The sequence below is a fragment of the Diabrotica virgifera genome, chromosome 1 (genome assembly GCF_917563875.1).
Source record: "Diabrotica virgifera virgifera chromosome 1, PGI_DIABVI_V3a".
In the NCBI taxonomy this organism is placed as follows: domain Eukaryota; kingdom Metazoa; phylum Arthropoda; class Insecta; order Coleoptera; family Chrysomelidae; genus Diabrotica; species Diabrotica virgifera.
This window is the reverse complement of record NC_065443.1, coordinates 105,545,231-105,558,200: the sequence shown is the minus strand read 5'-3', so window position 1 is coordinate 105,558,200 and position 12,970 is coordinate 105,545,231. Positions and strand designations below refer to the sequence as shown.

General features: G+C 32.9%; 1 protein-coding gene across 5 annotated transcripts in view; it reads left to right on the top strand.

Moving 5' to 3' along the window:
* LOC114325450 (ELKS/Rab6-interacting/CAST family member 1) overlaps positions 1–12,970 on the top strand; it is a 607,107-nt gene that overhangs the window by 531,742 nt on the left and 62,395 nt on the right. For all 5 annotated transcript variants that reach the window (XM_050642808.1, XM_028273526.2, XM_028273523.2 and 2 more), the window contains one exon: positions 11,408–11,665. In XM_050642808.1, the coding sequence (XP_050498765.1) occupies positions 11,408–11,665 (258 nt within the window). The remainder of the gene's footprint in view (positions 1–11,407; positions 11,666–12,970) is intronic.

Here is a 12,970-nt window from a genome sequence, read left to right as displayed (position 1 = left end):
TAAATGTGACTCTTTTCAGGATTAAGCACTACGTGTCAACTGTGATAAAGTCAAAGGTGACAATCTACAGGAATGCATGCTGAGCTAACCTGTAAAAAACAAAAGTGTCACATCGCCATCTCGCGGTAAATAGTTCGAATATATGAGTGACGCTTTTATGGAAGAAAGTACTACTTATTTTAATACTTGTAGCATGTTCATCTCAATAATGGCGATTTTTGAGTTGTGACTCTTTTTTAACAGAGGTGCGAAATGTTAAAAGCATAAAACATGTCTTGAATAAAAGTTCTTATTCTAGCCGAACTCCACCAGTCTATTATTACTTTAATTTATTTATCACCGCAAGACCAAACTCTCGTCTATGAAGAATTCTTCATACTGACCTTCATACCATGATCAAATTTTTGTTATATGTAATGTAGTTTTTGGTGAAAGTCCTTTGTGCTTGTAATATATATGTTTTTTCAACTTTTCCGACTAAGAACAGCAAGAATTGACCACCTTTTTTCAACAGACAGACAAGGTTTTTTTCTAAATTTTTTTCCATCATTAAAAAAACTGCACAAGTAATAGAGGTATTTTTTGTATATCGTACATGGGATCCATCTCTCTTCATAGTGGTATTTTGAACCTTTTGACCATAGATCCGAAGATGGCTTTATAAGCCGAAAGCGCTCAGCTAGGATTTATTTGTTTTACACACTTCAAAAGTACACTTTCCCTGTTCACCTGTAATTATAGTTCATATTTCTAATAATGTTTAAAAAGTAATGACAAAATAATTTTTCGTCTTACAATAATTTTAAATTCGATATGTACAAAAATATGCTGCGCAGTAATGAACGCAACCTGTATCAGCAGCCAAATGGCCGTACGGTGTTCGAGGAAGTATAGGGAATAATATATTAAAGAACCAGTTGTCTTAAAATAAATAATTAACACAAAACTGTTGCATTTATATTGACTAAAAGTAGTTAAAACGGATACTCACATAACTGGCGGATGCGCCCGTTACATTAGGAAAAACATAATATCGGGGAAATAGTACATTATAATATATACATGACTGCATATCAAGTCATTTACTCCATAACAATACTTATATACAATGACAGCGTGTCCGTGAATGTGTTAATTAAATGATCCAAAGAACATTTAATCAACCTCCTTTCAGGAATTTGAGACATATCGGTATGAAAGGACATTAAATTGCTGAAGAATTAGCCAAAAAAGTACGACACTTTTTAAGAGTCCGAAATCCTTTTTCAGAATTAGAGGAAACTTTATGCTAAAGGAAATTGAAGAATAAGTCATAATATGAGAAAAGTTTCTAACATTCGCGAAAATTGCAAAAAATGAAACAGACAATCCAAAACAGTTTTAGGGAATCATTACAGTAATTGATACCAAATTAGTCCAGAAAGCCACTGCGCACCCGCTAGGAAAAATATTCTAATTCGGATTTTTTGCACAATCTTACTCAAAAAGGACTCCTTTTAACAAATTTGCATGTTGCCAGGACCAAAAGGTGGTCAAAAAATTTTTAAACGTTTTTTTTTGTTTTTTTCCTAAAATTATTTTTTTTGCATGAAAAAAGTTTTTTTAGGTTTTTTTGGATCATTCCAAACAGAAAAGGTCTTTAGTGACATTTCTCTAAAGTTGATAGTTTTTGACATATCAGCGATTAAAAATTGAAAAATTGCGAAATCGGCCATTTTTAACCCTCAAAAACTATGTGAAAAACTTAAAATTTTAATGTTGCCAAGGTGGGTAGATATTCTTTAAACATCGATTGATGAAATCCCGAAGAGTTTTTTGCAATACAATATTCAAAACTTCTTTGTTTTTTAATTGCTAATCAAGCGTGCGCGACACTATTTTCCACCGACAGTATGGTGCAAATGAAAGGAATAAATTCGTTATTTCGTAAACGGGCGACTTTAAGGAAAAATCCCGAAACAGGTCGATTTTTATTTTTAAGTTATGATATTGTGGCATATATGGTATACTAGTGACGTCATCCGTCTGGGCGTGATGACGTAATCGATGATTTTTTTAAATGAGAATAGGGGTCGTGTGATAGCTCATTTGAAAGGTTCTTCAATTCTTTATTCAGTAATGTAAACATTTACATAATTATTTTTACAGGGTGTCCTTCTACTTCTTTTTTTGTCAAATAATTTAATTTAATAAAAAATTTTTGGACACCCTGTATAAATAATTATGTCAATGTTTACATTACTGAATAGAGAATTGAAGAACATTTCAAATGAGCTACCACACGACCCCTATTCTCATTTAAAAAAATAATCGATTACGTCATCACGCCCATACGGATGACGTCACTAGTATACCATATATGCCACAATATCATAACTTAAAAATAAAAATCGACCTGTTTCGGGATTTTTCCTTAAAGTCGCCGGTTTATGAAATAACGAATTTATTCCTTTCATTTGCACCATATTGTCGGTGGAAAATAGTGTCGCGCATGCTTGATTAGCAATTAAAAAACAAAGGAGTTTTGAATATTGTATTGCAAAAAACTCTTCAGGATTTCATCAATCGATGTTTAAAGAATATCCACCTACCTTGGCAACATTGAAATTTTCAGTTTTTCACATAGTTTTTGAGGGTTAAAAATGGCCGATTTCGCAATTTTTCAATTTTTTAATCGCTTATATGTCAAAAACTATCATTTTTAGAGAAAAGTCACTAAAAACCTTTTCTGTTTGGAATGATCCAAAAAACCTAAAAAAACTTTTTTCCATGCAAAAAAAATAATTTTAGGAAAAAAAAAACGTTTAAAAAATTTTGACCACCTTTTGGTCCTGGCAACATGCGAATTTGATAAAAGGAGTCCCTTTTGAGTAAGATTGTGCAAAAAATCCGAATTAGAATATTTTTCCTAGCGGATGCGCAGTGGCTTTCTAGACTAAATTGAAAGATTTCATTTTAAAAATACTACGTTTTTAAGAGGTACATTTACAAACCATTGTCTGTCAGACTAAGAAAGTACCTGAAGGTAATAGTGAGACAGAATTCAGATTATGTGAGAAAGTGATTAAAGTTAAATTATACGAGTTTTACAAATGAAAAGCAGATATCGAGCACAGTCCTTTTTAAATATTGCCCAAGTAGTTTCGCTCTCGAGAGCATCTTCAGGGGCATTACTCTGCTGCTCTGAGAGTGAAAGTACGTGGGCAAGATTTAATAAATAACTGCTCGATATCTACCTTTTGTTTGTAAAATTTTAGTTGTTGGCTTCAGATGATGATTTAGATGTAGCTTGACTTGGATGTTGGCATGTTCTTCAGGTAGCCGTTGTGTTTTCTAAAAAGCATCTAGAGTTTTATAATATCTTCTACACCACTTCTTCTACGGATTTCTTCGTTTCTTACCATCTCTTAACGTTATGTCCAACAATGATCTTTCCATTCTACTTGCGTCACTTGTAGTTTTTGTGCAGATGTCCTTGTTAGAGTAAGTGTCTCTGCGCCATATGTAAGAACAGCCATTCATTAAAGGCTCTTATTTTTAAGCTGATTTAATAAAAAAGATGCTGATAGGTATATCACTTTTAAAAATATTACGTAATCTTCCATACACTGCCCATCCCAGAGTTATTCTTCTTAGCAGCTCAGAAGTTTGATTGTCTCTGCTAATTTTTACCGTATGTCCAAGGTATATGTAGCTGTCAACAACTTTAATTTCGACGTCTTCTACCTTTAAAGGATGGCTCGGAAATAAATTCTTATATTTAACATTATAATAACATGCAAATATACGTTAATTTACTTCTTCCTATTTTAAACACAGCTCAGCCATAGCTTTATCTCTTTGTTCTTCTATCATCCTATTATTTTATATTGCGAATATTTTAAGAACTGTAATTAAATTCAATACTCATTATTCAAGACCGAATATACAGTGCTTTATTATTTTTTTTAAACTCGCCGTCCATTCCCACGTTCTTCAAGACTTCATTGTTTCACTGGAGAATAAAACTTTTATTTCAAGATGAAAACTTTTAAAATGTCGAAAGCTTCGAAACCACGTAGAGTAGAAACGATTATTGTGGTCGAGAATAGACATTTGAAATTCTGTTTTATTGTGGAACACTTGGAAAGTTGCGTCTCAGATAGGAAAAAATCCCAAGGCCGAACGAGGAGCAGTGGAAAGAAAACTAATTTTGACCCAGATGATGCTCCTCGTTCTGCTTTCTGTTCACATGATTACTGTTTACTGTGCAGTAGGATAACAGCGATGTTTCAGTGGGTGTAAAGAAAACTTTACTGCTTTTACATCAAACATTGTAGCTATGGCAACTAGTGTGTGCCGGTTAACTCGGAATTTGCAGCAATTTAATCGATAGGCGATTTATTATTATAGCTAGCAGAATAAATAAGGGACGAACAAAAACATGAAAAGAGAGTAGATAATCTAACATATCAAAAAATTATCTTTTTTCTATAACCAACATGAAATGTTATAATTTGTCACCTCTTGTTAGTTGCCGAAATGTCAAATTTTATCCCATATAGAAAAATACAGTTGTAGCAAACAAAGCGTTGTAGCAGTGGATCTTTCCATTTGCATCAAATTATTCACGAAATATTTTTGAAGTTATACTTATTTAGGCATGAGGCTAAATTTTTACATTCCCTGGCGCATGCGCACACCGACAGTATGGTATTAGTAGCTCAAACGTTATACGGGATCTGATTGGGTGTTAAAATCATGTGTCAATAATTGTTCAATATGGAGAATATGGATAAAAAAATGTTGTGTATATTAGTTTTTATTGTTGTGATGGCAGAGAAAAAAGCAAGTTTATAATTGTATTGACTTTTTAAATAGTTTTTAAAAGCGACTGGTACGATAATTGTAAATGTTTCAGTATCCTAATAAAAAATTACACCGGTACCTACCTATTCGGAAAATGTATAATGAATCTACCAAAATAGTACGTAATGCTTTGATTTACATAATTTGATTACCATCAAAATTTCTACCGATATTCAACTAATATATGGTTATTCCACAACATATTCCTTTAATTCCACAAAAATGAAACTAATTTGATTAAATTCATATAAGTAATAAACAACTGTCAAAAAGTTTATGGTGTAAACGTTCAGTTGGTTTATATAGGGCTTTTCATTCACAGTCATTTGTTTCGAGCTTCTGTCAAATGTCGTATAATCCGTGCATATTAATATTATTTTTTAATAAAAAAAAAATAATATTAATATGCACGGATTTTTCTAAAACTAAATTTATGACTAATCTGATTCCTAGCGGACAGCTGATTATACGCGAACAAGAAGTAGAACTAGTGGAAAAGTACATTTACTTGGGTCATGAAATTAGAATTAGCAGAGATAACCAAACATGCGAAATAAAAAGAAGATTAACTCTTGCTTGGGCAGCCTACGGAGCTCTGAGAGACATATTTAGGAGCAGTATACCGATCGGTTTAAAAAGACAAGTGTTTGACCAATGTGTGCTACCGGTAATGACATATGGAGCAGAGACACTGACTCTTACCAAGGCAACAGCGTCGAAAATGCGGGTTGCTCAAAGGCGCATGGAAAGATCCATGCTGGGCGTAACTCTACGGGATAAAATAAGAAATGAAGATCTCAGACAAACAACCGGTATCGCAGATGTTGTAGAACGTATCACCAGGCTCAAATGGAACTGGGCAGGACACGTCGCCAGGCTGAAAGATTCAAGATGGGCACGAAGGCTGATGGAGTGGAGACCAAGAGAAGATAAACGAAGTAGATGAAGGCCGCCTACACGATGGACAGATGATATCAGGCGGATTAGTAAAAACTGGCAAAAATCAGCACAAAACCGTGAAGTGTGGAAACAATTGGGGGAGACCTATGTCCAGCAGTGGACGTAAATTGGTTGGATGATGATGATGATGATTAATATTATACACAGACTATACAACATTATGACAGAAGCTCGAAACAAATGACAGTCGATGAAAAGCCCTATTCCCACATGACAGATACGTGAAGCTGGCGCAATCGGAAAGCACTTCGAATTTCGATCGGCGGGATCGACGGGAAGCGGGTTCGATCCCCAATGCAAGTTACTATTTTTTTATTTTTTTTTATACATTTTATGATTGTAAGTATATTATTATATAATTTTTTCGGAAAATACGTATTTAGTTAAAATTTTTGGCAACAATCATTTTTCAAAAATCATTTCTTTATGGCATTTTTCAATGTGTTTGTGTGTATTTTATTCTTTTATTTTTTTAATTTTTGGTATTGTTTTAATAAAAAATTTTAAAAAGTAGTAAGTATTAAAATTAGTTTAATAGTTAAATTAAATATAAATAAACTGTTTAAAGTATATTGATTTCGTTGAAATCATATAATAGAAGTATAACTTCTTACGTGCGTACAAAATACACACATTCTTTTTTTTATACGAGATCTCTTTTTACTCACTGAAACTAGCATCGAAAAATTAAGCTGTTTGTCCATAGAAACAATAATAAGTTTTATAATAAGGATAAGCGATAAGGTATGTCTTTGGTACATTATTTACTAATAATTTTGACGTTTATCATTTTCAGTGACATTGGCGCATTTGTTGTGTTTAAAAATGGTTTCTCATATTATTTAAACTTTTGGTCTTTATTTGTTCTTCTTCTTCTTCTTAGCATTCTATCGTCCATTTATGGACATATACCTCTCCCAACTCCTTCCATAGATCTATATCCTGTTCTTCTTCTTAAAGTGCCTATCCGTTCCGGATGTTGGCGATCATCATGGCTATCTTGACTTTATTTACCGCAGCGCGGAACAATTCAGTGGTAGTCGTATTATACCACTTTCGTAAATTTTGAAGCCAGGAAATGCGTCTTCTTCCCGGTCCTCTTTTACCATTTGCCTTCCCTTGGAGAATCAGTTGGAGAAGGCCGTAACGTTCTTGATTTCTCATTACATGTCCTAGATATTCTAATTTTTTTGTTTTGATGGTTATGAGAATTTCACACTCTTTCCCCATTCTACGCAGGACTTCCACATTAGTAATTCGGTCAACCCAGGATATACGTAGGATGCGCCTATAATACCACATTTCGAAAGCTTCAAGCCGATTCTTAGATGCAACAGTTAGTGTCCACGCTTCCATTCCGTAGAGCAGAACTGTGAATATGTAGCATTTCAACAGACGGTATTTTGTCTTTAATGATATGTCTCGACTGTTGAAAATGGGTCTCATTCTCACGTATGCTGCTTTCGCTTTTATTATTCGCTGTTTAATTTCTGTTGAGTGGTCCCATTGGCTATTTAGATTCGTACCCAGATATGTATATTGCTCAACTCTTTCGACATTCTGTTGGTTGATTGTAAGTTGAGCGTTTAGTATTGGTTTTTTACTAATTGTCATAAATTTGGTCTTCTTTATGTTAAGAGCTAGTCCGTATCTGTTGCTGACTTCTGTTATACGATTTGTTAATATCTGTAAATCATTCAGATTATCGGCAAAAACTATGGTGTCATCTGCGTATCTAATGTTATTCAACCATTCATCATTTATTAATACTCCTTTCGCACAACCGTCTAAAGCTTGCTTAAATACCCATTCAGAGTAAATATTGAATAGTAGTGGAGACAAAATACAGCCCTGTCGTACTCCTCGTTCTATTGCAATTTTATCAGTTAACTGGTCTTCTATTTTGATTTTGGCCGTTTGATTGTAATAAATGTTTCTGATAATTCTTGGATCTTTATTGTCAATTCCAATTTCTTGCATTAGAGTTATTAATTTGTCATGTTTTACTCTGTCAAATGCTTTCTGGTAATCTATAAAGCATACGTATATATCACAATTTACATCCCTGCATCTCTGAAATAGCACATTTACAGGAAAAAGGGCTTCCCGTGTCTATCCTGATAAAAGCCATAAAAACCTTATCCATTTGAAACAAAAATTAATTATTTATTTCAGCATCTTTACAAAATCTAATGAATATTACCAAATATCAGAGTGGACTCTTCTGATTATGGAACATGTGTAAATAGAGTATCACCAAATAGACCTGAGTGATCTGGATCAACTGATACAATGACATAGTCACGTTATTATCTATATATGTGTTTATTAATATGGTATACTCACCCATACACCCACGCTCAAAGATATATACTCAACAAGAAATGGCTGAAAGGAAGATTCAAATATTATTGACTCTAGGTTATTCTTCTTGAGGGACCCTGTATGCTATAAACGTTGGGTACTAATGTGGCAATCCTAATATTGCTCTCAGTTCATAAATAAGAATATAAAGAGAACTAGCAGAGATGCTTTCGCAGTCACCGACTCAGTCTGTGTTTCAGATAGGTCTAAATGACCCCAATCAGAGTCTTCTGCGCCTACAGCTTCAAAACAAAGGCACTTCCGACAAAATTCTCATAACAACTTCAAACTGTTGTTATGAGAAGGTTCGCTGTCGCCTTTATACAAGAGCTTTCGCAGTGAAAAAGAAAATGTAATAACAGCCATTAATATAATGTGGAGCCATTAGACACTCCTCAGCCATATATGTCATGACTATTTTATGATAATAAATAATCATGAAGGAAACGCTTGAAAGCCTTTGAGATATGGGTATACAGGTCCTTAGACGGCTGAAACAAACAACACAGCTGGTCAATTTAACAAAAGAAATGCAAGCTGGAATCTACCGTTTAAAGTAAACGTGGTCCTGCTAGAAGGAGAACATAATGGCTGAAAACTTTAAGATAGTAGTACGGAATATCGACTACATTGTTTTGCAGAGCTATTGTCAATAAGGTATGGTAGCCAACATAATATCCAACGATCTATAATGGTTATCGAACTAAAAGTTAAAACAGTAGCGAGCTGGCTCATAATCGGAAGGTCTGGATTCGTTCTACGATGTGGAAAAAATATATAATTCCCACTCGTTTGATCGTTTATCGCTTTAGTTTTATTACTTTTACGCAATAAACTTTTTACAACACTTTTACAAATTTACATTACGATCACATTTAGTATTATGTAATAAAATAGTAATAGCTATTTATTATATAAGGGGCAAATATTGGAGATTTTAGCGCGATACAGGAAAGTTACGTCCTGACGCGTAGCAGAGGGGCGTAATCATGAGAGCTCTTCTAATTCATCAAAGTAAGCAACTTCATTACTCATTCGAAACACAAACGTCGCCCTTCAGACACTAAGTTCCCAAATGGGATCAGTAATGATAAAAACGGGAGTGTGAAGCAACAGAAGTAGAAATTTTAGGTTATGCTTATTTTGAACCTGTGTATTTGCAAGTACCAAAAAAATTACTAATGAATCTGAAGGGATTTAAAAAATAATAGTACATTCTGTCACGGTTTTTGCGGTAAATTTTAAAGAACCTCTTGGATTGAGATGAAATTTGGCGTACGCATAGCTAACATTTCAAAGAAAAAAGTGATATTGTGCCGATGTGTGCTTTTGTCCTTGGGGTGGTTTTCACCCCCTCTTGGGGGGTAAAATAATAAATGTCAAAAATAAATCCGAAAATAGATAAATTGACTAATTTTCAGTAACTCTTGTCCTATAGAGTTTTTTCGCCAAGTCAACACTTTTCGAGATATTTTCGAGTGAATATGTTCATTTTTCAACAAAATAACCACGTTTTTAGACGGTTTTTCGCAAATAACTCAAAAAGTAAGTATTTTGTCAAAAAAAAAACGTTCTTAGCAAAAATATACCCTGTGAAAAAATAAAAAAATATGTGTACACTTGAGGTCTCCGGACCTCGCAGAACCAGAGTTATAGTCAATGAAATAAAGGTTCATATTCGCCAAATTTCAAATAGGCTATTTCAGCGTGAAATATCCAAAAAATTAAGCACTTTTTAGGAAAAAACCTATTACAACTTTTTAAATTGTTTAAAAAAGCTTTATTTCTGTATTTAACAAAGTTTCTAGCATCAAATTTAAGCAAGTTACGCTCAAAATAAAGTTGCTCCCTTTTGTTTTGGCAAAAAAAATCGGGAAGGGGTGATCTAATTGGCAACCTAAATGAAATTAATCGTTACCGCTCCACAACTTATTTTACTTATGTTGTGTTTATATGATATTATGTAAGTTTCATTGACTCAAATTGCTTATTTTTGAAAAAAATTGGTTTTAAAATAAAAATTTTAAAATTTTTATTTTTGAGAAATATGTATTTTTCAAAATAACTTAAAAATAAATTGTTAGAGATACCAAACATCTCAAAAAACAAAAACGTCAGTATTGCTTTTCTGAATATCTTATATTTTTTGTTTTTCTATAAGATAAAAATTGATTAAGATTTGGCGTTTCTAAATTTGCATACACTCGTGATCAGTGACTCGTTAAAGCCCTTTTAACTACAGCTCTTGCAAAAATAAGGACTTTGAACCGATGAAACTTACAGATCATATAAACAATACATATACGAGTAAAAAAACTTGTGAAGTGGTAACGATTAAGTTCATGTGAGATACTAATTAGGAGGTGACTTTCCCGATTTTTTACCACAAAAGGGACTAACTTTATTTTGAGCGTAACTTGTTTACTCTTCATGCTAGAATTTTTTTTATAAAACAGAAATGAAACATTTTTAAACACTTTAAATAGTTGGTAATGAGTTTTCCCCAAAAAGTGCTTCATTTTTTGGTTATTTCACGTTAAAGTATTCCATTTGGAATTAAACGAATATGTACCTATTTTTCATTAGCTATACCTCTGCTTTTACCAGGTGTAGAGGCCTAAAATATACACAACTTTTTTAAAATTTTTACGGGCTATATTTTTGCTAAGAATGTTTTTTTCGACAAATTACTTACTTTTTGAGCTATCTGCGAAAAACCGTCTAAAAGCGCGGTTATTTTGTTGAAAAATGAACATATTCACTCGCAAATAACTCGAAAAGTATTGACTTAATGAAAAAACACTATAAGACAAAAGTTACTTAAAATTAGTAAATTTATCCATTTCCGGACTTATTTTGGACGTATATTTTTTCACCCTCCAGAAGGGGTTAACCCACCCCAGGGCAAAAGCACACATCGGCACACTATCACTTTTTTTCTTTGACTTATTAGCTATGTGTATGCCAAATTTCATGTCAATCCAAGCGGTTCTTTAAAATTTAGAGGTTTTGCAACATTTTAGCGTTAAAGAACGTACTAAGTATAAGTAATAAAGAAAAATGCTGTATGTGTTTGGTAAATTTAGTATTTTTATTAGTATATCTGGTACACATTTATTATTTGAACCTACTATCTCTTACTATCTTTTTAAAATATATTTTATACTACTGAGGTAATGTTTATTAATATGATAATTATTGCGATAAAATGACCAAATATTTTATTTAATTACAGAGCACAAAATGATAGAGATCGCTTGGAAGCGAAGTTGGAAAGTTCTCAGTCGGAGTTGGGTAAATCCAAGGCCGAGTTGGATAAGGCCGCCGTCGAAGTGGGAAGAAGCGGAGCAGACTGGGAGGCGGCAAGACAGCGTTTGACCCGATTGGAACTGGAAAACGAACGTCTCAGGGGCGAAATCGAAAGAGCACAGACAACCACTACCACTAGTTCGTTTGGAAGGGTCACTTTCAGCAGCTCTCACGAATTAGATCGGTAATTTATACTGTTTAAATATACATAAATATACTTTTTAAAGCCAAATACAATAAAACTAATAGGCGATCGGCACACCCCTAATATGAGACTTAAAAATCGAAAAAGCGACCATGATACGTGAATGCCAAATTTTTGTCATTCTTTATAGTTTCGAGGTCGGTGAATTCGAATATGAAGTTTATATTTTATCTAGAATTGGTGAAACATGTTCAAAAATCAAATTTTATGCAAAAATGCAAAAAATAAATTTTGATGATTTTTCATATTTATCTCACTGTATCTTTGGTCGCTGTAAATATTTCCTTTTGAAAATTTTTTTGTATCATGCTTTGAGTATTTAGATGACAACGAGATTTCTCCAGAATGATTACACAAATTAAAAGAGGGGTTGTTAATTTTTAAACATTTTGTCGTCAGATTTCGTTAGTTTCACGTTTACTTAAAAAAGTTAAGTAATAAACTTTTTAGTTTATAATTTTAACTAACACAGCAATAAAATATCATTCATGAAGAAGTTTTCTGGAAAATTTCAAGTAAAAATATGTAGTAAGCAAAAAGTTATGTGACTCTATAGACGATTGGCACTCTTCCAAAAAAAACGCTTATTTCTCGAGATACTGACCACAGTGTGGTGAATGGCTAATGTTGGTCTTACTTTATGTTTTTGATGGTGCTGAAAACGAAAATAAGGTTTATTTTGAATTTTAGGTGGAGGAACATTGTTAAAATCGCAATTTTGCCCCAAAAATAAAAACAAATGAAATCACGTTTTTCTCAAAATTAACAGTTGCGTTATTTTTTTTTCTATAAAACACTTTATTCTCTGTACCCTATATTTTAACATAAACTTGATTAAAAAGCTAAATTTCAAATTTTGTCACTCAACTTTTGCGATTAAACTTTGAAATTCAGGAATCCGCACCTATCACTTTAAACAATTGATAAGTTTTATTTTGATGAGACAGAAAGATTGAAACAGGTACCTTTGTCTTCAGAAAAATAAGAGGTATATACTTACTATAGAAATTAAAAAAAAAAAAAATATTAAAATGAAACAGATTTATTTAACGCAAAAAACGTGATTTCTTTTTTTTTATTTTTAGGATAAAATTGCGATTTTGCCACTGTTTCCCTACCTAAAATTCAAAATACTATACTTAACTTTCGTTTTCACCACCATCAAAAATATAAAGTATGACCAAAATTAGCCATTCACCACACCGTTCACCATTCACGTGGTCATCACACCACTCAGTATCTCGAGAAATATGCGTTTTTGTGGTGTGCCGCTCGTCTATAAAT